Source organism: Raphanus sativus, chromosome 5 (assembly GCF_000801105.2).
Source record: "Raphanus sativus cultivar WK10039 chromosome 5, ASM80110v3, whole genome shotgun sequence".
Taxonomy (NCBI): Eukaryota; Viridiplantae; Streptophyta; class Magnoliopsida; order Brassicales; family Brassicaceae; genus Raphanus; species Raphanus sativus.
Window position 1 is genome coordinate 35,468,257 of NC_079515.1, and position 24,802 is coordinate 35,493,058.

The following is a 24,802-nucleotide window of genomic DNA, read 5'->3' on the forward strand; positions in this document are numbered from 1 at the left end:
GGAATAGCATTAAGGAAACATTTTAGAATGTATTAAACATAAGGAAACGGTATGCTCATAACTTTAACTAGTTATGCAAGGTTAAACAGTAGATTGAGCTTAAAGAACGATTCTTAAGTCATGTTTCTTAACAGGAAGAGCAAATATTTTGGTCGGTATGAAAAAAAAAAAAGAGAATCCTCCATGTAAACACAACACTTTTTTTGAAAAGCCAAACTCCCACTAGTACAACCCCAAATCCAATTCAATTCACAGTTGCACTTTTACATCATACAAGAAGAAGAAATATGGAAAGGGATAAAAGAATTGGATCGTGAAGCATACATTTTGAAAATACTATTACCATTTAAAAAGAAAGGTTAGAGGTTGTTGTTTAGGCCATTTGCCACATGTTATATATCATCTGTTATTTGCTTCTGTAGAGTTCCAGTATGAGGAAGATGAATAATCTCTAGTAATGTGTTTTATGCATTTCTTGAGGCTTTGTATTTACGGAACGGTTTCTTGAAGTACCTGCTCATTGGAGTCTTGGGTACTGGAATCAGTTTCCCAACAACTGCAAGTGGCCAGCTGCAGAGAGAAAATAAAATTGGTGATTTTTTTTTTTAATAGTTTCCTTGTTTTATGAGCACTATGAGTTCCAAGTTGGAAAGAAAATGATAAACCTACCTGACCAGACCAATGACAATAGAAGCAAGCCATAGTTGCCAACTCAGTGGAACGGTATGGGCAAACTGCCCGAGGAAAGTAACGATGATTATCTGCATTTTTTTAACCACAAGAGGTTACTTACTACCAGATGCTATCAAGTGTCAAGAGACAAAGAGGCTTTGTGTTATTGTGTTTACCTGAAGCACAAAAGTGACTCCAACAATTGCCACGAAGAGAGGGTTCTTAGATACACCACTGAAAACATTCATTTCATCAGGTTTCCTTGCGTTGAACTCGTTGAATATCTGCAAGACTTGCATGATTAAAACAAATTCATATGATTTAAGAAACAAGGAGATGAAAAGGTGATGATTTTGCCTACTTGACACATAACGAAGGCATTGAATATCATAGTGTTCTTCACTTCTACAGCATGTGCATGGTTGCTGTCTTGTTTCAAACCAAGAACGCTCAAGCCTGCAAAGTTGAGAACTAGGAGGACAGCCACTTGATAAAATGACTGCAACAACATCAAATTACAGTTTCAGAGATATGCACTCTAGAAAAAAAATTTTAGTAAGTAAATCAACATCTTCTGAAAACCTCACCTGCACAAGCAAGTTCCTCCACATGATGTTTGTAATTAGAGGCTCCCTGCAGACACATAAACAAACCATCACCAACCATACGACAAAAACCACAATATCTCTAGTTTTTTATCATTAAAATATTAAAATAAAACATGTTCATGATGTTATACCTTCTTCCAACAGGGGTTCTGTGCATAAGATGATCTGTTGGTGGCTCTGTAGCGAGTGCAAGTGCTCCAAGAGTATCCATTATAAGGTTGACCCAAAGCAGCTGTATCAAAAGAACACCATTATACTTTAACGTGTTTTAAAAGTTGAACCATCTCATGCTATGCTAGAAAGGCAGGGGAAGATTAGTTAACCTGTACAGCCTTTAGAGGAACATCACCAGCAGACATAGCTGCTACAACATTGATTACAAGAGCTGCAACATTCACAGTAAGCTGGAACTGTATGAATTTCTGAATATTTGCATACACAGAACGGCCCCAACGAACAACCTGGAAGAGTAAACAGAATTGCATGATTAGAAAAGGCATAGATGAATGATAAGCTATAAGATCAGAGTTCTCTATTTTCTCTAGACTAACCTTTACTACTGAAGCAAAGTTGTCATCCAAAATGATGATGTCTGAACTCTCTTTCGCAACTTCAGTTCCTGATATACCCATTGAGAGACCTATGTCTGCCTATATTACAAACCAATAGATAGAAAAGTCAAATTTGGAGTTGAAACAAAAAAAACATAACATATCCTGTTGAAAAATGATTTCTAACCTCGTGGAGAGCGGGAGCATCATTAGTACCATCACCAGTGACAGCAACAACATCTCCATTTTTCCGTAGTGCTTGAACAAGTAAAAGTTTGTCATTAGGAGAAGACCTACCCATCACCTGCATGCATATAACCCTCCAAGTTAGTATTATAAAAATAGCATCATCAGTAAAGCTCACATGATCATTGACTGTTCATACCGTTATTCTCTTGGCTACTTGTTCTCTCTCTTTTTCGGATAGCTCACGGAACACTTTTCCTTCAATGATAGTAGGCTCAACGGCTTCTGTATCTGAAGAGAGTATACCACACTCCAAAGCAATTGCTTTTGCTGTCTGAAGATTGTCTCCAGTCACCATTCGTACCTAGATAACACAAATGTTTCACATAAGCATTACAGATGGGTTGAAAGCTATACCATATTACAGTATTTAACTGTTATTATTAGAGCCAATGATCCTACCTTAACACCAGCACTGGTGCAAATTCTCACTGCTTCTCTGACCCCAGGGCGACAAGGATCCTATATATAGTAATGTAGTTACCAAATGAATGAGTGCAAGGAACTTTGGAAGAAAGAAAAATAGTCACTATAAGAAAAAAAAACCTCAAATAATCCAAAGAGATGCTTTCAGCATGCCTACCTTTATACCAACGATAGCTAGCAGAGTCAATTCATCTTCAGGTAAATCCCATTTATCCAAGTCCTCTTGTTCCTTGGGAACTTTGTTCAGCTCTTGTGTTCTGCATGCAATAGCAACGCATCGCAAGCTATTTTTCGCCATGGCATCAATAGCAAGCCTGAAAAACTCCTGTAAAATAATATCCAAACACACACATGTTTTTAAAATTTGAAATAAATAGCAAAGCATAAGCAAATTTTGACACATCTTTTCTTGTTTGGCTACCAATCCATTCTCTTAATTTATTCTATAGCACTGGAGAAATTGTAATTTAAAAATTTAGCATCACCTTACCTTCTGAGTATCAATGGGCTGCAGAGTACCATTTGAGTCCATGTATTGTGTACAACAAGCCAAAACTATCTCCGCTGCTCCCTTCCAATGAATGAAAACTTCAGAATCACCCTACAGTGAGTTAATATACTCCTGATCAGCTTCATATAAATATCTTTAGAGATGTTCATGAATTTAGTTATTAAAAATACAGCAGAGCATAACGGTGAACTGAATCAACTAACATGTTACTAGTTTCCAAATCTTAAAACCGGAGAAAAAAGATCAAGAAATTACTCGAAGCACAGCAACACCTCCACGCTTTTTCTCAGAATTGAAAGGGAAAGCATGGATGATAGCAGACTCGGACCTGATGGTATCAAACTTCATCCCCAACTGCAAACAAAACTTCTTTAAATATATTTCCCATGACGAAAAATATGTCAAAGATGGACCAGAGTAATTAAATGAACATTTTATACCTTATACGCCCAAGACAGAATAGCCTTCTCTGTAGGAGATCCAGAAATCTCCACCTCTCCACCATCCTTGGGATGAAAAATGTTTCCTGTGGTGTTCTGTGCCACACCCTCACTTATTAAGGCAACAAGTTTAGGGTGGAGACCAGAGGGGTTGTCTGCTACATCCATCTTTGATCCTCCAGCATATGTCTCAACCACAGTCATCTGTAATTTTGAAAAAGAGGTAAAACTTAGTTATCTAGAAGAGTATGATGATTTTCATGTCAATGAAGAAGGTGAGAGTTTTAATATATAGATACTGACCTGATTCAAAGTTAAAGTTCCAGTTTTGTCACTGCAGATTGTCGTTGCTGAGCCCATGGTTTCACAAGCTGAAAGCCTCCTAACCTGTTAGCAAATGAAATGTGATCACACAACAAAACAATCAAGAAGGTTTTAACTAAAGAGAGAGAAGATAACATATTTTGATTCTTACCAAAGCTTTGTCTGCCATCATCTTTCGCATCGAGTAAGCCAAACTGCAAACATTGGAGTCAATAAAAAAGTAGATCAACAACTATAATGTAGTTAATTATTTTCTAAGTAGATTATGTTATGTAAGACTTACGTGAGGGTAACTGCTAGGGGAAGTCCCTCAGGCACTGCCACAACCACAATAGTAACCTAAAACAAACGCCAGAGTTAACTCATATATGTCTATCAAATAACATAATCACGGATGTGGAATAAATACTTACTGCGATTGTGAATATCTTAACACAATCATCTACAATGTCACTGATACTAGTCGTCCCTTTGATAAACTGAGTTGCTCCATTAGAATCTTGGGTAGTTCCGGTAAAATATCTGAAAAATAACTCAAGATTATAACCTTCAACATGGCATGAAGTTGTAATTAAGGCAAAACTTTTATTGACCAAGGTAAATAAGATTACCTCACAAGAAGAGCAACCAGGACAACAAGAGCCACTGTGAGCCCCACTATACCGATGAAGGTTGCAAGACCATTTAATCGCACCTATTATAAGATTTCCAATAAGACATTGTGGAGACCATAAACCAATAAGAAAGTGATCAAGATCATGAAATACCTGCAAGGGAGTTTCTTCACCAGTATCCTCTGAGATACTTGCCATCAACAATCCCCATTCAGTGTTGATTCCAACACCAGTAACCTGTTGAAAGAAGATGAGAGAATAATATAAGAAGAAGTCAGAAAAAAAAGGGACAAAGGGCCTCAAAGATTTACTTACCAGCATACTACCGACACCGTCAGCTACTTTACAACCAGACATTAGAAAAGGAGATTTTTGATCCTTGTTAACCTGCAACAAAAAATGTATGTGTTAGCAAGTAGAAAGAGAAGATTGATTAGTACATAATTGAACAAGGATATGAACTCACAATCTTGCTTTCACCGGTCATGCTAGATTCATCAATGGCAAGAGAATGGCCACTAATTAGCACTCCGTCCGCAGGGACCTGGTCACCTATTCTAAGTGGTATAACATCTCCGACAACAACGTCATAGATTGAAATCTTCACTGTTCTCCCTCCTCTCATGACCTGCAAGTGTATTTTGTTTATTCAGTTAGAATCTCAAAAAACTTTCAATTTGCAAACAATCCAAAGATGTCAAAGCAAGCACCTCTAGTTGTATATTTCGTTTCTCATCGTTGAGGTTTTGAAACTGAAGAGATTGGCGATAGTCACTAACAGCTGAAAGAATCAAAAGATGAAGCATAAACAAAAAAAAGTCATCTTAAATGGACTAAGAGCAGTGTTAGGAATGTTTATAAGAATTTGACAAAAATACAAATAAAATACATATCCATACCTGTAACAATAATGACAAGCAAGACAGCAAACGCAATGCTTCCACCATCAAGCCAACCTTCTTTCAAACCCTGAAGAAGTAGTAGAGTACAAAAAAAAATTAATGAGTTCCTAGTTTGGAATATTACGAAGGGGTTTATATGAATTGAAAACACACACCTCTGTCTTTATTCCCAATGCCAATGATGTTACAGCCGCAATGATCAAGATGATAAGAGTTAAATCCTGCCATGCTTCCCAGAGGAACATCTTTTGGACAAACATAAAGTTAGAAACTTATGAGTTGTTACCACAAGCTCATTATAAATCAATCTTGAAAAGAAAAGAAAAGAAAAAGAAACTCATGTTGCTTACATAAAAGCTTTTGCCCTTCTTCTTTGGATAAGTGTTAGATCCAAATGCATTCTTCCTATCTGTCACTTCTTTCTCATCCTCCTCGATTCCTTGCTCCATATTTGACTTCAACTTCTCTGCAACACCTTTGACCTACAAAAGGGTAGTAACCATTGTCAGTTTCATGAAAAATTAATTCTACCATTTATATAATTAACACACAATGCATGCAATATCTCACCCCTCCAAGTTGCTGCAGATTGGACATGTTTTGGTTCCTGGTCATTGACACTAGTTTCTCAAGGTCAATGTCAAAGTTACCAGTTGAAGCTGCTGGAGTTGCTGATGATGATCCAAACGCTAAAACACAAAAGAAATCAAATATTAATCATATAGAAGAAAAAAACAGAATTTTGATCTGACTAAGAAAAAAAGTAGTCACATACCACCAATTTGTTGTTCTCCAGCCAACTTAAAAAGCAATGCTGCCTGATTCACAAAGAAAAAATTACTGATGTGTGAGATCAAGAAACAAACAACATTAGGCATAAAGAACAGAGGAAGATCAGAAGATTCAAACCCTTATGACTTGAGCATGTGCCCTGATCATCCTCCTTCGATTCTCATAGTGTTCCTCTTTGTTTAGATCCAAAGTGTATCGAAACCGACGCGATGCATTCAACACAAGTGCCGCTTGCTGCATTTTTCACAAATCGAATCCATGTCAAGAAGACTCACGATCAAATCTCTTAAAGAGGAAAGAAAAAAAACAATACCCTCCAGCGACGGAGAGATGCGGCAGAGGCGTTCTTGGTGTTATCAAGGTCGAAAGGATCTTCAGGATCGTGTTCAAGCTCCTCATGATCAGAATGATCGGTTCTGGCAGATCCAGCTTCCATGTCGTCGTGTCGACCAGACATTGACGTGAGGAGCAATCCATTGCTGGACGTAGTGCTCATCCTTCCTTCCTTGGTCTCACCCAGCTTTCTCTTACCTCTTACCTCTTCCTCCTCCTCTTTCAAATAGAAACGGCCTTTTCTGATCAAGGTCGTTGTTTAATTTGGCGAGAGAGAAGGCCAAACTCGTAAGAAGAAGAAGAAAGAAAAGAGAAAGGCAACAAAAAAACTGAAAACACTTTCTCTTTCTCTCTCTTTCTTACCGTGAGAAACCGAGAACTCAATTCAATGACGACATTACTATATTTGGTCTGGTTTTTGGCAAAAGTTACGGAAAGTTTGTTTTTCTTTTTGTGGGAAAGAAGAAGAAAGAGGTTTTCCCGGGAAGGAACATGGCATCATCTCTCACCACTCATATTAATAACATGGCTTGTATATCTCTTAAAATAATTTCAATATTTAAAATAATACTTCTTATTATTCCTTATTTCTCAGATCTAACTACATTATTTTAGCTCAATTCTTTGAAAAAGAAACATTCTATTGAATATTCAAGAAAAATAGAGTGAAGTTGCAGAGAAAGTTCTTATTAAACATGGTGGTGAACGTGTGTACGACTTAAGGTCACTTGGGTTGCACGACATCACCAATCATTGTTTGGACTTTTTATATATATTATATAACTACTGAATTATCTACTAATTACGCTTTTAAACAGGGCTGGCATGATTAAGGAATTTACTATCCAATTTTGTAAAATCTGATAACAAATCTACAAATCTTATTACTTGCAAGTAGGAATTAAGTAGTAGCTATCATGTTTTTGATTACTTGTGTACTCATTACTCATTTTAAAAATAATTGTTAATTATTTAGAACATTTGTTATTTGTGAAAACAATATATCACATTTGCATTTTAATAGAAATCAAATAAAATATTGGATTTAATAAAAAAAACCTTATTGGTGAAAAGTAACAAAGCTCATATTCTTGTATTTATAAAATTGTATTTTGATTTTGATCAGTTACTCACAAGCAATCAAATATTATAGGAACAAGTACTTGATAGTTGATTTTGACAAATCACAAATTGGGTCGAATAATTTTCAAATAATGATTTTTAGGTACTTGATACGAGGAGTACTTGCAGTAAATCAAATTATTTAAACGGCCCAATCATCAAAAAAATTAGCAAGTAGTGAGAATGAAGATGTCTGTAAGTTTGTGCACCAAGTGGTGATTGTTTGATCTTTAAGCTTAGCTTTAATCTTCTTCTTAGGAATTAGGTTTAACCTAGTTACATATTTAAGGATCTTGTCAAACCATCTAACCTATCTATCTTATTAAAACAGAAACATTCTGTTGGACCTAACATTTATTTTGTAAGTTTTTAAATTAAATACACCTTTATACTTTATAGTTAAACATACATTAAGTCACTAATGTTCTTTTCTTTATACTACTATCCATGTTTTCAAACAATATACTTATTTCTTTATACTACTATCAATGTTTCCAAACAATATATTTTTTATACTACTATCAATATTTTCAAATAATACAATAATTAATCTTAGTTATTTTATATCTATCATTTTCTCTTTAAAATTTTGTAAAAACGTCATAATTTCATAAATTGCAAAATAGTGAACTTTAAAATTTCGATTATAAGATTACAAATTATGAAACTATTACAATTTAAATCCAATTAGATTACATATCGGTCATCCATCAGTTCAATCGATTAGTCTCGGGTTTTAGTGACTTTTTAATATAAATATTTTAAAAACATAAATTGAATTGTCAGATCTCCGAATTAACCGGTATAATCACAATCGGGTTGAATTTAAAAATACTGATTTAAATGCAAAAATATTTTAAATACACACTCTTTAAAAATAACCAAAATATTTGTTAAATTATTAGTGAAATTTTTCATCGTAAAATATCCCGCGCTTCAAAAGCGCGGATCAAAATCTAGTGTAGTTTATTAGTGATTGTAGGACCGGGGTCTGAAAGTCAAAGTGTGGTCACATCCTAGATTCAATCGATCCCACCACTAGAAATTTATGCACAGCTTATGGGCCAGTTGGTTTTTCAAGCCTAATGGAACGGATTTTCATATGATGAAGGCTACCTAACGAGCCATCTTATCTCATAACTGTCGAGGCCTAAGGCCCGGAGTACATGAGTTAATAAAAAAAAAAATTCATTTGAAAAAACAATTGATATGATTTGGGCTTTACTTTTACCATCCATCTATGTAAACTTTGATATGTGTGTCTTGAGCTAATTGTTTAAATTTTTATTCAGTTGACCCCCTGTAAAAGTGTAAAGTATAAAAAGTAAATTTTGCTCATAAACCATTACCGTATAAAAATATTTTACTGTTTTAAATTTTCTTTTTAAAATTGACTTTTACTTGGACTCAAGGCCAGCCATGTTTGTGTCTCTAAGATTTTAGAAGAAAGAAAAAATAATCCGATCAAACATTTTGCCGTTAGCTTTGGTTCCAATACCGTGTGTCCATGGACTCATGAGTGTAAGATGATTAGCTTAATTTTCTTCTTTGTGGTGAAAGTCAAGCCAGTTGAAAATTCTTGAGAAACCAAACCCAAACACACAAACTGTATTATGATAGAACAATGGATGGGGACAAGGTACCATAATCCATCCACAAAAACATCATCTTCTTCCCAAGTCAATGTAACCCGTCTCACACTTCTATATACATAGGGCTTGATTGGTAGAGCATTAGCATTAGCATTATGCTCCTTATTATCCAATCAACATTGATAACAAAAGCATTTAGAAAAGCATTTACATGATGCTAATGCTCTCCAAATGCTCTTTGCTCAATGCTCTCATATGAAGCTTTTGGAAGAGCATTTGCATTTAGAATATATATAAATTCAAAAATAATTTTATATAATTAATTTATATATGTTTAATAATATAAAAGTTATGTTTATAATAAAAAAATTATATTTTCAAAAAAACTAAAAGTTGTGATTAATTATTATTATTTTTAAATAACAATATTTCACATTTAAAATATAATAAAATTTATATAACTACACATATCATTCATTATTTTTAATAAAAAACATAACATATTATATATTTATATATTATAAAATAAAAACATTTATATTATTTTTAAATAAATAAATTATATGTCATAGATTATTTTTATGATAATATTATATATGGATCATTTATTGCTCAACCAATAAATAAAATAATGATTGATTATATAAATTATTTTTAATTTATTTATTTTATTTAATTATATCAAATTATTTTTATATCCAAAAAAAATTTTTATTTTTAAATATATTTTTATTTTTTTAATAATTATATTTCACATTTAAAATAATTTAATTTATAAAATTAAAATAAGATTAATTATTTTTAATAACAAATATATTATTAATATATATTATAATTTAATATATATTATTTTCAAATAAATATATTATATAATAACTTTTATGATAATTTTAAAATTGTATAATGCTACTGCTCTACCAATCACTTTATTAAAAATCTTAATGAGAGCATACAGCTTCTACAGCATACTGCTTTTACAGCATTCTGCTGCTTCTTCTTCATCTGCTGTACCAATCGAGGCCATAGCCAAAGATGTAAACGGCAGTCAGCGTTATTTAAACTAAAAGAATTAAAAATAAATGGACGCACACTTCTATTTATATTCTTCCCGACACTTTTCACCACCCAACTTGTTTGGTTTTTCTCTTTCTATCTTGAGAAAAACAAACCAACATCTTACCAAAAAAAGGAAAACAAACCAGTGTTTCTTCTTTCTAACTGATTCTTACCGAACTCCCTCAAAAGTTGTTACCGAGATGGCGAGGAGTAGACTGGTTACTGGTCACCGGATATGGAAGTACTTCACCCCTGCTTATTATCTCGGAAGGACTATGCGTCTAGCTTTGCTTTTCATCCTCTTCCTCTCTGTTTCAATGGTCGTCTGGGACCCTCAAACGCGTGGCCGAGATCACGAGGTACTTTTCTTCTCTATTCAATTAGCAGCTCTACCATCATACCATCGAGTTTAATGAAACGTAGTAAGGTGTGACTCAACCTCTTTGAGTAAATCACAGTCCAATCCTAGACTCTCTGTCTGAATTGAGAATGTATCTTCTTAATGTGACTTTTTCTTGCACTTATGTGTTGCAGTTTGAAGTTTCAAAGTTAAATAAACAAGTCTTGAGGTTGCAGCTGATGGTAAGAGTTGAGAGCTCTTCTGATATTGAGAAACTTTAGGATCTTTATAAATCTCTCGAATTTTTTTTTATATATATTTCTTTGCTAGTTAGGAGATGTAAAAAGCGTCAAGGAGGATGCAACTGTGAGGACACTGAAGAATGTAAAGGAAGATCCAGTTGATGCCGGGCGAAGGCAGAGAGTAAAAGAAGCAATGATTCATGCTTGGAGCTCATATGAAAAGTATGCCTGGGGGAAAGACGAGCTTCAGGTACAAATTCTTCTGAAACTGCATGGTTATAAGTTGCAATAGCCAAAACATATATGTGTGTGAAACTATTTTTTTTTCTTTTTTTTCTTTTGGGAATTATCAGCCCCAGACAAAAGATGGCGTTGACAGCTTTGGTGGCCTTGGAGCAACTATAATAGATGCATTAGATACACTCTATATAATGGGTCTACACAAGCAGTTTCAGAAAGCTAGAGAGTGAGTAAATCTCTTCAATCATCACCATTTTCCTAAGAAGATCTCTTTTTTGTGGCATGATATAAATGCTTATAGTCTTTAATCTGCAGGTGGATTGCAACATCACTAGACTTCGACAAGGATTATGACGCCAGTTTGTTTGAGACAACCATAAGGTTCTTGGTCTACTATGTTGTTTTCTTACCTGTACTAAGAAGAGTCAACTTGTTTAGCCGCTTAGGTTATTCTGCGCTTATATTTTTTTTCTCTTTGTTGGCTTACAGAGTGGTGGGAGGGCTTCTCAGCTCGTATGATCTTTCTGGGGATAAACTTTTCCTTGAAAAGGCTAAAGATATCGCAGACAGATTATTGCCTGCATGGGACACTCCATCGGGTATTCCATATAATATTATCAACTTGAGACATGGAAACGCTCACAATGCTAGATGGGCAGGGGTAAGTCCTATATTACTTAATGCCTTAACTTTCTTATTCACACCATATAATTGGTTTATGTAAAACTACATGTGGCATATAAGTTTAGTTGATTGTGTTTAAACATGTTTCTTTGTACTAGGGAGACAGTAATCTTGCAGAATCTGGTACTGAACAGCTCGAGTTTATTGCCCTTTCCCAGAGGACTGGGGACCCTAAATATCAGCAAAAGGTGTGTGTTTCTCCATTAACTTGTAGCATGATTGACTTACCACATGTCCATATCTTCCTGTGATACATATATATTGTCATAATTCGTGATCAGTGATCAATAACTTATGCTATATGTTTGTATTATGTACTGACTAGTATGGTTGACCTGTTTGTAACTCTCTGTCTCAGGTAGAAAAGGTTATTTCAGTACTAAATAAGAACTACCCTGCTGATGGTTTACTTCCAGTCTATATAAATCCTGATACAGCTAAACCATCATATTCAACCATAACATTTGGTGGCATGGGAGACAGGTTTTTTTCTTTCTTTCCAACAGATCCCTTCTGGTATTGCTCTTGTTTGATATGTGACTCTAATATTTTTGCTTTACAGTTTTTATGAATATTTACTCAAAGTTTGGGTGTTTGGGAACAGAACTTTAGCAGTGAAACACTATAGGTAAGTTTAACTCTATTCTACTGATTACATATATGTTGTATACATCGATATCAAAGGATAAAGGTGATGCCATCACATGTATATTTGTCCTTTGATATGATATCTATGTTCTACATTTCTTTGCTGGTCTTGTACGTAGTTTTGATGATTAAAACTGTTATGTGTTGCATCAGAGATATGTGGGAGAAATCAATGAATGGTCTGCTAAGCTTGGTTAAGAAATCAACACCTTCCTCATTTACTTACATCTGTGAGAAGAGTGGAGGTTCTTTGACACATAAGGTATACCAATATGTTCGTTGTTGCCGTTGTGATGGGTTCCAGTTTCTCATGTTTCTTTCTCATCTATATATCAGATGGATGAATTGGCATGCTTTGCTCCTGGAATGTTGGCTTTAGGATCATCTGGGTATGATGATTCTGCTGAAGCAAAGAAATTTCTCACCCTTGCTGAAGAGGTAAAGCTATGTCTTGAATGGGTCATAGCTTCATCAAATAGGTGTTGGAGCTTTAGACTTTATTTTTTTGTGTGCGTTTACCACTTATATTGCAGCTTGCATGGACATGTTATAACTTTTACGAATCGACACCAACAAAACTAGCAGGAGAGAATTATGTCTTCAACTCTGGGAGTGTATGTCATCTGCTTGTCTTTTCCAAATAAATTGTTTAGTTTTGGTGTTTAGCATAACAATTCATAAACATTTATGATGGTTCAGGACATGAGTGTTGGGGCGTCGCCGAACATCTTGAGACCAGAGACTGTTGAATCACTGTTTTACCTCTGGAGGTTAACTGGCAACAAGACGTATCAAGATTGGGGATGGAATATATTTGAAGCGTTTGAGAAGAACTCGCGCATAGAGACTGGATATGTAGGTTTGAAAGATGTAAGTTCGTTCTCTCCTTAGGCTCCTAAACTGAACCAGCGCGTTATTATGTATGTAGTCTGATGGTAGATTCTTCTTTTTTCTTTCAATCGTTTTTCCAGGTTAATACGGGAGTTAAGGACAACAAGATGCAGAGTTTCTTCCTTGCCGAGACGCTCAAGTATCTCTATCTCCTCTTCTCGCCCACAACGGTCATTCCCTTGGACGAGTGGGTGTTCAACACAGAAGCTCATCCACTCAAGATCGTGCCCTGGAAGGATCAGGTGAATCGTGGACAATCCAACAGCGTCGAGCAGCAACGCAAACCAACAATTACATTACGCCAGAGGCGCTTTGGTGGATAAAAACATAAGTAATAAGCACGTTCGCTGGAGAGGTTACAGTGTGAATCCTCGGAGAACCGGCATTGTGATTTGTAGGAGGGGTTGTGTTGAAGTTTTATATATTCAAGGAACCATTTTCAAAAAAGGATTTCAAGATTGACACTTGTTGTAATAGTTGGACAAAATAACGTATTAGGAAACTTAATAACAAAACAAAGCACATGCGTATATGACCGGAAACAATGCAATTGAAGCAATAAACAAAAACAAAAGGCAAAATGCAGTGACCAAAGACTTTTGGTGTTGACAAAGTCTCCACGTCACACGAAAAGACATGGCGGCCAGTGGCAATGGTTTAAGCATAACCACAGATCTCACTGACCTAAAGACCTCTCGACACGTCCCATTCATCCAACTCTCCAAACACCACTCATTCATTTCCCAATTTGCAACATTATTAAATTAATAAAATGTTAAAATAAAATATCTGGCTGATGAGAGTTTCTATTACAGGAACGATATAAATAAATAATAGCCACTATATTTCCATCGTCAACTATGAACCATAAATAAAAGCTCCACCGTGTTTCTCTCCTTCAATCATATAAATAAAACATCATCTCCTCGTTTCAAAACCGCCATACACATTAGACTATGGTGAAACTCTGTGAGCTGTGTGGTGAAGAAGCTCATCTCCACTGCGACGCAGACTCCGCTTTCCTCTGCCGCTCCTGCGACGTTAAGTTCCATGCCTCTAACTTCCTTTTTTCCCGCCACGTCCGCCGCATCATATGTCCTACTTGCAATTCTCACACGGGAGATTTCGTCTCTGGTTCTCTTTCCCCTTGGCCTGCTAAATTAACTACCTGCTCCTCCTGTGGAACGTTTTCGTCTCCCGCTTCGTCTTGTTGCTCCGAGCTATCGTCGTCGTCGACGAGGAAGACTGCTTCGCGTGCTACTGTCAACAGATCGCCGCGAGGGAGGGAAAAGAGAGCGAAGGCCGTGGCGGATGGCATTTTTGTAAATTGGTGTGATGAGTTGGGACTAAACGGGGATTCGAGAAACGCCGTCGTTTCGTTGGCGACTCTCGCTTTGGCAGTGTGGAAGTCGAGAGCAGCAACGACTAAGGTGATTTTAGCGGCCGCGTTTTGGTTCGGTGTTAAAAACCAAAACGCGCGGGAGAAGACGATGACGTGGCCGAGTACTCTAAAGAAGGTGGGAGACATAACCGGAGTTGCAGCTGGAACGATTCGAGCCGTAGAAAGCAAGCTGGCGCGTGCAGTGACGCTGCAGCTTAGGCGGTGTCGCGTGGATTCGGAGGAAGGATGGGCCGAAAACGACAACGTTTGAAGTTTTTTTTTGACGTGGGTCAGGCGTTGCACCTAGAGGCTTTATTTAGTGTTAGTGATAATAGTGATACAAGTTGTCTCGTGTCTGTATCCATCGACGTGTTGATTTTTCTTTCCAAACGTTTAAAAAAACACACCGCGTTGAGATGATAGAAATTCCCTAAAGTAATGAGAGTAGACCAATATTCAAACGAACTTTTTTGACATTAATATATAGATATATATTCAAAAATAACATAAGAACATATATATATAATTATTAGATATCGAAATTGTTCTTCTTGTTTTATATACGAGTCTGCCTAATCTAAATTTACGATTTTTACCATTATTGTTTGAACATTTTAACCGAATTATGAAAACCAAATTCAATTTTTCTTTATTATATATGATTTTAAATATTGAAATTATAAATTATTATTCGAACATATGTTCGAAAAATCATAAAAAGTATTAATAAATTTATATATTTTTAATGAATTAAAATACATAAATCAATAACACTCTTTCTTACTAATCTACTTACTAGTTCCATGGCTTTTTTTTTGTCGACTACTAGTTCCGTGGTTTAACTAATCCAAAACGTATATAACTAAGATTTCGAATAATAATAAATAAAATATATTTAGAAACCTCATAAGCATGATCTTGGTAGATGAGATGAAGATTTGAATTGAAAAAGGAACATCATTATTATTATTTTTTGAAACACAGAAAAAGGAACATCATATTTCCTATTTTTTCTTAAGAAAAGAAAACTAATAGTAGTTTTGTATTAATAGCCGAAAGGTGAAAAAACACAACACCACTCTCCTATAATAAGCTTTCCGGCAAACCACTGTTCCTTGTTTCAGGTTATTACTGAAAAAGAAAAAAAGAATCTTTTATAAACCCTACTCAGGAAAACTGCTAATTCCTAGTATAAAGTTGTACTTTCAGTAAAGAAAGGCGTCTTGACGAATCTGCCATACTTTCCCAAAGAATCTTACCATGGAAGCTCTCTCTACCTCAGCATACATCTCCAATGTTCCCGAGTTCAAGCTTCTCTTCAAATCTTCGTCCCAGTCTTCGTGTTGGCTGTGTAGTTCGCCAGCCAAGCGAATCCCCAAGCTGAGAACCAGGGATGGGTCAACTCACGGGCTCCGGATACAAGCTCTCTTACATAACGACCAGACACCAAGTGAAGGCGAAGATAATCTTCCCGAGAGAAGTAGTGAATTTAACTTCTTTCCTGGGGATATCTTCTCTTTGTCACAGGTGAGATTCTTTCAGTATTAATTATCTTCTTGATTTGGAGTTGCTACGCTTTAGCTAGTTCTTGACAGAATCTTGAATTGGTCTAGAAGATGAACTTGAAGTAGATAATTCCTTTTTGGATGGTTTGTTTTGGCATATAGGCTGTTAATAGCTGCTAATGTTTGTATTGTATGTAAAAGGAAAAGCTTGAGAGTGTAATCGATGTGGAGACATCTCTTACACTTCCTCAGGGTGCTGGTGGAAACCGAGCTGGGCTATTTAGAACTCCTATATCTGGTGGAGTTCAGAATGCTACATCAGCTCATGCCTTGCCTCGTCCTGCGTTAGCTGTACGCAACTTACTAGAGCAGGTTAAAAAAAATGTCCTTTAAGCTCCTTCAACTCGAACGAGTAAGATGATGATAAGTTGTTTTTTTGTGTGGTCTTTCTTTCTTTTATTGTATGATTAAAGGCTAGGTTTGCTCATCTATGTACAATGATGTCTAAAATGCACCACCGTAGAGAAGGCTACCCATTTGGCTCTTTGGTTGATTTTGCACCTGATCGTATGGGCCGTAAGTCTCACCTATACAATGTCTTGAGTTTGCTGGCTGAGATTATAGATGCACATTTTCTTGAATGGCTTATTATATAAAGTACCTGGTTTTGGTTTCCAGATCCAATATTCTTACTTTCACCGTTGGCCATCCACACACGAAACCTCTTGGCTGAACCTAGATGCAGTCTCGTTGTTCAGGTAAACATTTGGCTATCGTGTTTCAACTAAAAAAAATCAAAATGTTCTCTCTAACGGGGTTTTGGCTGGCAGATGCCTGGATGGAGTTGCTTATCTAATGCAAGAGTGACATTATTTGGTGATGTGTACCCATTGTCCGATGATGAACAGGTTGGTGTCTTCACTAACTAGTTGCTAATCTTTTGGGTTCAGTTTAAATCCTATCTGCTAACCGTTGCAATCTCCAAGTTGTTATAATACCTCTGCTTGTGTTGGCATGTTAGGAGTGGGCTCATAAGCAATACATTGCAAAGCACCAGCACGGAACTTCCGAGCAGTGGGGAAACTTTCACTATTTTAGAATGCACAACATAAGGTTTTTTTTTTCCTACCTCCTAAATTACCAACTCATGTAGAAGGATGATATGATTGTTTTGTTTCCTATTCTACTTATGCATACTCAAATGTGACTATTGGTCAGTGATATATATTTCATTGGAGGCTTTGGAACGGTCGCATGGGTTGATGTCAAAGAGTATGAGGCCTTACAGCCAGACAATATCGCTGTTGATGGTGGTGAGCAGAACCTCAAGGTGCGCTGCTTCGTTTCCAAATCCTTTCTTGGTCCCCTTTACAAAACTCCAAATAAATTCTTGTCCTATGGGAAATTGAAACAGACTCTTACTTTTTACGGTTTACCTCTGGTAGGAACTAAATGCTATCTTTTCAAAGCCGCTTAGAGAGCTACTGTCTTCTGAATCAGAGGTAGACGACGCTGCTCTCATTTCTATTGATAGCAAAGGGATAGATGTACGTCTTCGTCAAGGTGCTCAGGTAAATAAAAGTAACATTGTATATAACAATTTTGGTCCAGTTGATACACATAATCATGCACAGTGCTTATCTGTGTTTCTCTTCTCTGTGTGTTTGGTTTTTTCAGTTCAACATACAAAGGCTAGCATTTGAGGAAGGTCATGGTGTTGAAACGCTAGAAGAAGCTAAAGCTGCACTATGGAAAGTGATAGAGAAGGTCAAACTGAACTATTTGCCGAAATGACCAAGAACCTTTGAGTTTCCAGAAATAACCAAACCTCCTTTTCTCTATGTTTTTTGTTTGCCCAAAATGGATGTCAATCTGGAACTACGGGATTGAGATCTGAGTTTAATAAATATTTGGGGTTTTATTGCTTTTAAGTTCGAAATTACCAAAGCCGTTAGGCCGGAAGAACAGCCAAGATCCTAATCAAAACTGAACTAAAAAAACAAAACAGATCCGAGTCATAAAAATACATTCATATACCCATTGGTCTATATTTGAGAAGTTATTTTGCCTCCTCTCTACAATCAATTTTATAAAAAAAAATATGACATGGCTACTAAAATTGATGACATGACTTCCGAAAAATATGACATGGATTATTTCATTTAATATTGATTTATATTTTTGGTAAACTTTTTAGAATATGGTAATAACTCATACCTTACATTTAATATTGATATTTATTTTTAGTAAACTTCTTTAAATATGATAATATCACATACATCATCTATAAAATAAATATATTCATATATAACATTTAAATTTCGAAATTATATTTTATTTTATTTTCTATAATTATACAATTTGTATTACTAAATCTTTAAAAAATTGCTACAATTTTTAAAAAAATTTGATTTCTAATCGTAAAATCATTAGATTCTTATATATCTACAGATTCTATAAATATTGTTTAGTTCAAATTTTTAATAATTATACAATATATTTTTAAATAAAAAAATCATTTTATCTTAATTTAATATTTAAATAATAAATCTATATTTAAAATATCGGTAAAAAAATAAAATCTATAATATTTAATAAACCTTCTACAATCAGTTTCACAAAAAAAATAACATGGCTACTAAAATTGATGACATGGTTTCCGAAAAATATGACATAGATTATTTCATTTAATGTTGATTTATATTTTTGGTAAACTTTTTAAAATATGGTATAACTCATACTTACATTTAATATTGATATTTATTTCTGGTAAACTTCTTTTAATATGGTAATATCACATACATTATCTATAAAATAAATATATTCATATATAGCATTAAAACTTCGAAATTATATTATATTTTATTTTCTTATAATTATACAATTTGTATTACTAAATCTTTAAAAATTGCTACAATTTTTTAAAAAAATTGATTTCTAAATCGTAAATCATTAGATTCTTATATATCTACAGATTCTATAAATATTGTTAGTTCAAATTTTTGATAATTATACAATATATTTTAAATAAAAAATCATTTTATCTTAATTTAATATTTAAATATAATAAAATCCATATTTAAATATCGGTAAAAATAATAAAATCTATAATATTTAATAAACCTTATTTCAAATATAAATTAAATTTTGAAAACAATTTTACTGCACATGGTGCATGAAAACACCTAGTAGAATGTTATAAAACATATCCCAATCTAAATATAAAATACTATTAACCAAAATTAGTGGGTATTCCGAAAATAAAATAAAAAACCAAAAAAAAAAACTAAAAGAACTTTTTTTAAAGGACTGATTCAGTGTGAAATCTAAATAACTATTTTAAATATTTAATTTGATAAAATATTTTAAAAAATGATTAATGAAACATAAAATAATTTTTAGATTCGCAATGTATCTAAACAAAGCTATAAAATATATAAAACCGGATTATAATTTAAGAGACTAAACTAAAAATCTAAAATCCAAAAGAAAAATCAAATTGAAATACGAGCACATACCGAAACGTCCAAAAGCATAATAATTATTAGTAATTACTGCAACTTCACACGACTTTTGTCAAAAGAGGAAAGATTGGTTTCTAGTGTTTTTTACAGTCCCCCTTGTCGGCTCCGTGACGAGAGAAAGAGATCCCCAATCTTCTCCTTCTTCTTTCCTCTCTTCTCTCCTCCTTCTTCATCTGCTGCTTGATTCAGTCAACCTCCGATGACGGAGATCGCTTCCACCTCCTCCGGCAGAGGCCACCACCAATCTCCGCCGGCGCCGATAATGAACTTAGCCGACGACCATCTCTTCACCGTCCTCCTTCTCCTCCCCGTGGACTCAATCCTCTCTTTCTCAGCCACCTGCAAGAGGTTCCGTAACCTCGCCTGCTCCGACAGCCTCTGGGAGTCTTTGTGGCGTAGAGAGTGGGGCCCGTCATCGGCTGAATCGGTGAAGTCATCATCGTCATCGTCTTCCTCTTCTTCTCGAGACGGGCTGTTGTTAGTACCGTGGATGGTTCTGTTCAAGAGAGTGTGCAAGCTTGATTCCGTCTCTTGTCACAGAATCTCAAACCTAGACGATGATGATGATGATGACGTGTCTTCTTCTTCGTTGCTACTACCGCTACCTAGAGCTTCACACTCTCTCAACTTCGTTACTGATTATCTCGTCCTCTTCGGTGGTGGCCGTGAAGGAGGTCTGAAAGTTTCTTTCCTTTCCTTTTGTTTTGATCCTATTGTCCTCTTATGTTTCTTTGTTTCTTTACAGGACGACATCTTGATGATACATGGACTGCTTACGTTGGAGAGAGCAACCAGAAGACGTTGAAGTGGAAGAAAGCTGATTCAGTCACACCCGGTGGGAGGTTCGGACACACCTGCGTCGTCATAGGAGACAGCCTGGTCTTGTTCGGAGGGATAAACGACCGTGGAGAGCGGCTGAACGACACGTGGATAGGTCGTGTTGGTTGCCACGGGAAGCAGCTGCTGTGGAAGCTACTGATCGTCGTCGCGGGAGCTCTGAAGCCGCCTCCTCGAGGTGCTCATGCCGCTTCTTGTATCTCGGAGAAGACGATGGTCGTGCAAGGAGGAATCGGTTTGAGCGGAGTGAGACTTGGGGACACATGGATTCTCGAGCTTTCGGAGGATCTGAACTCGGGGACGTGGCACGAGGTCGTGTCTAATGCCTTGCTGCCGCCGCGGTCGGGGCATACTCTGACTTACATAAGAGAGAACCAAGTGGTTCTGTTTGGAGGTAGAGGGTTGGGGTATGATGTGCTTAACGATGTTTGGCTGTTGGATACTCAGGAGCAGTGTGAACGTTGGATACAGATATTCTATGACTTTCAAGACTTGGAGGAAAGTGCATCGTTGCCGAGGGTTGGTCACTCTGCGACGCTCATATTGGGAGGTCGGATTCTGATTTATGGAGGAGAAGATACGTTTAGGCACAAGAAAGACGATTTTTGGGCGTTGGATGTCAAGACCATTCCTTCTAAAGGTCTGCAGGTGGATGGAGGAGCGGTTTGTTTGAATGGCTCCAAGGCGTGGAAAAGGCTTGATGGTGTGTCTTATAGACCCAAAGGGCGGTCTTTTCATCGGGCTTGCGCTGATAGTTCAGGACGGTATGTGTATGTGTTTGGTGGAATGGTTGATGGTCTGAATCTTGCTGTAACGTCAAGTCTTAGGTTTGAGAATGAGCTTTTCATGGTGGAGCTTCTTCTTGGCTTGTAGAGAGACCTAAGTTCATTTTTGTTCTTTGAATTAAAGGGTTATAAGAAACCTACAATAACATTAGTATTGGGTATTGTTGTTGTGCTGAAATGTCTGATCTTATATGGTTTTAGCAATGCAGACATTGTTACCAGTGTTTTTTTTCAACACTTCAAGTACATAATTTAACATATGTATAACTTATGTGTGTATTGGCTTGTTGTTAGATTCAGCTCAAAGCTGGGTTGTGAAAAGAAACAGATTTTGCTACATGAGGTCTTGTTACGCCAGTACATAACTGGTCTTTTGAAAAAAACGTTTAGTGATTAACGAGAAACAGAAGTCAACTGTGAGATGAAGAAAGCACACAAAGAAATGTTGGAAAAAACTGAAGTTTTCATCATAAGTTTGCGTGTTTTCAGTTTACAACATACAAATTCCCCATCAACATTGAAGATAGAGGCACTGTTTTGGTGGAGTGGGATGAGTTAGGCTCAAAGAATATGAACTTCAAAATCTGTTGTGACTTTGCATTACTAAAGAGGGAGATAGATATTTTTTTTCTCTTACATGATCATGGATTCAGTATCAGTTTGGTTCTCCACATCTCTGCAATTACCTTGCGCGGTCCAGGATCATCAGGGCCTTTGTCTCGTTGCCCTGAGGTAAAGTATAACTGCCCGTCCCAGTAACCAACCAGCGTAGTCTTCACACGGTACGGCAACTTTCCAATCACATACCATTTCTGCAGGGAAGAACATAAAACAAAACTCAGCTCATGTTCACTCTTATCAACAGGCTAACGAGAGTCTTGAGCATGTAGGACATGGGTTTTTTTTTTACCATAGTATTCAAGTTAAACTGGAAGATTTCTCCGACAAGAACCATCTTCTTGGTTTCAGGATGCTTCTCTGTTGTCCCTCCAACGATCACAATGGAGTTGTTAACCACCTTCCAAGCAAATTCAATATGCGAATCCGGTTTAGGCATCGGTGGCATAACTTTCCACTTCATTTCCTCATCCAGCATGTAAACATCGCTGAACACCACCTTGAACCACGAAGGTGAAGAAGGTAAGGACACACACACATACACAACGTTCATAAAATTAGCAACACTCAGAGAAGATTTGCAACAAATACCTCCAAACGGCGTGAGCATTTGAAGATGGGAGATCCTGGTTTAGCCATGAAATCACCTTCTTGACCACCAATCACAAAAAGCCTGTCATCCACTACTACACATGCTCTACACTCACATGAACAGAGAGCCAACCCTCAGATAAAAAATTAAAGATGATGCATGAAAGCTATAAACAAACCTGTGAGGTCCTCCACGAGGGATAGGAATTTCACTCCTCCACTCTTTCTCCAACGCTTTGCCATCTTTAACAGCGATACTCCAATGTTCAAGCCCCGGTGTATGTCGATTCTCTTTGCTTCCACCCATCACGTGGAGTCTACCTCTCCATAGCTGAGTAGCTGGAGCATACCTGAAAATGTATATATAAACACTCATCACTCACTTTTCTCTTAAACATCTAACGTGATGATGATAAACAGAGAACATCAATCACCTAGGAACTGGTAAGGGAATGAAGTCACTCCAGGTGTTTGTATCAGTGTCCAGCACAAATGTCTTAGCGGTAGGACCTCTGCATTGAGGACCATACTGACCAGTGACGATGTAGATGAATCTGCCATCAGTGACCATCCCTAAATGAGAATGTGCCATCTCCTTAGGCATATCGAATCTTCCTCCCCATGTGTTATCCACGAAGTTGTATACATCAACATGCGAATGCACCTGAACATTATTGAAACATATCATCAACTCATCATCATTGAACTCCGAAACAGAGGAATGCTACTGATTGATCTAAAGACCTCTTCTTACGAGATTAATGTTGCCGTAACCAGCGAAGACGTAAAGAAAGTTTCTGATCTGAATAGCAGCTCCGTCAAGACGAGGCACAGGCGAAGCTGACATCTTCTCCCAATGTAGCTGAGGAGCAGGCAGGTCTTGAAACGTTGCAGAGAGCTTCCTTTCTCTACCATTATCGTCCTTCTTCTTCTTCTTATTGCTACTATCTTTCTCCTGAACGAGAGCATCATCAGTGAGCTGATCCATCTAATTGTAAGAGAGAGATGTCAAAAAAAAAAAACAGAGCAAAATCGATCAGTTACAATGGGAGGGAGTTTTCCGACAACGGTGGTGACTGAGGAGGGAAGGGACAACATGGCGGAGGAGGAGAAGCGATGAGAAGAAGCCCAGAGGAAGTCGGCGATGAGTCCAAAGGCTAGAAGAGCGAGGAATGAAGCGAACACAAGCCGCCCGCAACTCTGCTTTCCCGCTGCCTTCACCATTATCTCTCTCTCTCTCTCTATGTAGTCTCTAAATTGGCATCTCGGTGGTGAAGGGTTTCACGAGCTTCAAGCAAAGGTTTAACCTTTGGATTCAGTCGAGACACAATGGTGTTGGAGAGGTGACGGATCTTGTGATCTCCGAGGGGGAGGACGCGGTGGGCAAAAAGCGAGTTTTTTTTTCTTCTTCTGTTTATATATTTTACTTTCCTTAATTAGATTATGTTTTGACGAGATTTATGAGACCGTGACAGATAATACTCCTACCCATCTTTAAACATTATTGGGTTTGGTTTGGTTTGGTTTACATATTTTCGAGTTTTCGTTCTAATATTTTATGAAACTTTATTTGTTGTCCAAAAAAAAATTCAGCTGTTTCAGTTTATATAGTAAAATTTAAAAACTTATTAAAATCTTTAAAAAATAAAGTCCAGTTTCTATTCGATTCTAATTTTAAAATATTTTAAATGTTTTAATTTGAATAAAAATATTGAATATTTTGGATTATTTGGATCAAAACAAAGTAATTTTATTTGTTGAGATAAAAATAAATACAGTTAATATCATTTAAGTAATTAGGTTAAAAATATTAACTACTTCATTTTTCAAGTATTTAAATTTATATGTAATATTTAAAAAATGTTTAGTTATTTCAGAACTAAATTAGTTAATATTTTGGATTTTATAATAAACTGTATTTCATATGTTGGACTCTTCATGGTTAATTTGGTTCTAGTTTAGTTTTAATTTTTCATATATTATTGTGAATACTGGTACGGTTTTGGTTGGTTTAGTGTTGGTTGGTTTAATAGGTAATTTTTATTTTGCTTTTTAAAGTCACGCTAATTTGAAAGTTGACGCATGGCATAACCGCTTTCGTCATACACAATTTTCTCCCTAGTTTTTGTTGCATTCAATAGACCAAAACCTTGTGATGAAAAAAGGAAGATGTTATTGGTTTTGTTCTCTTCAGATATGGTACAAAATCTATCTTATAGGTTGTCTTTAGTCACCCAAGATTATGGTAGAGCAAGCTAAAAGTTTTTTTTTTGGATTGAAGGCTTAGAGCAAGCTAAAAGTTAATATGATTGTGTTCAGAGATTGGT

General features: G+C 36.1%; 6 protein-coding genes across 7 annotated transcripts; 4 read left to right on the top strand and 2 right to left on the bottom strand.

The window, feature by feature from the left end:
* Positions 1 to 186: 186 nt before the first annotated feature.
* Positions 187 to 6,790, bottom strand: LOC108858859 (calcium-transporting ATPase 9, plasma membrane-type). The gene is made up of 31 exons (XM_018632721.2): positions 6,400 to 6,790; positions 6,204 to 6,320; positions 6,070 to 6,112; positions 5,865 to 5,983; positions 5,645 to 5,776; positions 5,450 to 5,539; positions 5,292 to 5,361; positions 5,103 to 5,173; positions 4,859 to 5,020; positions 4,708 to 4,779; positions 4,546 to 4,629; positions 4,390 to 4,472; positions 4,192 to 4,300; positions 4,062 to 4,117; positions 3,930 to 3,972; positions 3,758 to 3,841; positions 3,455 to 3,658; positions 3,270 to 3,368; positions 2,994 to 3,104; positions 2,661 to 2,828; positions 2,480 to 2,539; positions 2,217 to 2,381; positions 2,019 to 2,135; positions 1,832 to 1,930; positions 1,604 to 1,741; positions 1,412 to 1,512; positions 1,260 to 1,305; positions 1,034 to 1,171; positions 849 to 956; positions 670 to 761; positions 187 to 570 (listed from the first exon to the last, which is right to left on the bottom strand). The coding sequence occupies exons 1-31, from the start codon at positions 6,580 to 6,582 to the stop codon at positions 465 to 467; spliced, it is 3,270 nt and encodes a 1,089-aa protein (XP_018488223.2). The 5' UTR covers positions 6,583 to 6,790; the 3' UTR covers positions 187 to 464.
* Positions 6,791 to 10,240: 3,450 nt separating this feature from the next.
* LOC108857093 (mannosyl-oligosaccharide 1,2-alpha-mannosidase MNS2) lies at positions 10,241 to 13,764 on the top strand. The gene is made up of 14 exons (XM_018631023.2): positions 10,241 to 10,548; positions 10,724 to 10,771; positions 10,860 to 11,021; positions 11,125 to 11,237; positions 11,327 to 11,392; positions 11,501 to 11,672; positions 11,794 to 11,883; positions 12,054 to 12,178; positions 12,258 to 12,323; positions 12,497 to 12,605; positions 12,680 to 12,781; positions 12,877 to 12,957; positions 13,043 to 13,213; positions 13,315 to 13,764. The coding sequence occupies exons 1-14, from the start codon at positions 10,390 to 10,392 to the stop codon at positions 13,555 to 13,557; spliced, it is 1,707 nt and encodes a 568-aa protein (XP_018486525.1). The 5' UTR covers positions 10,241 to 10,389; the 3' UTR covers positions 13,558 to 13,764.
* Positions 13,765 to 14,073: 309 nt separating this feature from the next.
* Positions 14,074 to 15,080, top strand: LOC108857094 (B-box zinc finger protein 32). The gene has a single exon (XM_018631024.2). The coding sequence runs from the start codon at positions 14,191 to 14,193 to the stop codon at positions 14,884 to 14,886; it is 696 nt and encodes a 231-aa protein (XP_018486526.1). The 5' UTR covers positions 14,074 to 14,190; the 3' UTR covers positions 14,887 to 15,080.
* A 643-nt stretch (positions 15,081 to 15,723) lies between these two features.
* Positions 15,724 to 18,051, top strand: LOC108857441 (uncharacterized). 2 transcript variants are annotated; one of them, XM_018631429.2, is made up of 9 exons: positions 15,724 to 16,142; positions 16,328 to 16,492; positions 16,594 to 16,696; positions 16,799 to 16,878; positions 16,951 to 17,028; positions 17,142 to 17,233; positions 17,339 to 17,450; positions 17,566 to 17,691; positions 17,798 to 18,051. In XM_018631429.2, the coding sequence occupies exons 1-9, from the start codon at positions 15,876 to 15,878 to the stop codon at positions 17,912 to 17,914; spliced, it is 1,140 nt and encodes a 379-aa protein (XP_018486931.1). In that variant the 5' UTR covers positions 15,724 to 15,875; the 3' UTR covers positions 17,915 to 18,051. The 2 variants fall into 2 exon arrangements, with proteins under 2 accessions (XP_018486931.1, XP_018486930.1); XM_018631428.2 differs by having other exon boundaries at positions 15,727 to 16,142; positions 16,322 to 16,492.
* Positions 18,052 to 19,688: 1,637 nt separating this feature from the next.
* On the top strand, positions 19,689 to 21,545 carry LOC108863190 (F-box/kelch-repeat protein At1g51550). The gene is made up of 2 exons (XM_018637525.2): positions 19,689 to 20,318; positions 20,390 to 21,545. Exons 1-2 carry the CDS (start codon positions 19,844 to 19,846, stop codon positions 21,352 to 21,354), a joined length of 1,440 nt encoding a protein of 479 aa, XP_018493027.1. The 5' UTR covers positions 19,689 to 19,843; the 3' UTR covers positions 21,355 to 21,545.
* Positions 21,546 to 21,709: 164 nt separating this feature from the next.
* Positions 21,710 to 23,900, bottom strand: LOC108863191 (kelch repeat-containing protein At3g27220). The gene is made up of 7 exons (XM_018637526.2): positions 23,520 to 23,900; positions 23,230 to 23,430; positions 22,910 to 23,139; positions 22,655 to 22,825; positions 22,476 to 22,581; positions 22,177 to 22,383; positions 21,710 to 22,078 (listed from the first exon to the last, which is right to left on the bottom strand). Exons 1-7 carry the CDS (start codon positions 23,697 to 23,699, stop codon positions 21,908 to 21,910), a joined length of 1,266 nt encoding a protein of 421 aa, XP_018493028.1. The 5' UTR covers positions 23,700 to 23,900; the 3' UTR covers positions 21,710 to 21,907.
* Positions 23,901 to 24,802: the final 902 nt, after the last annotated feature.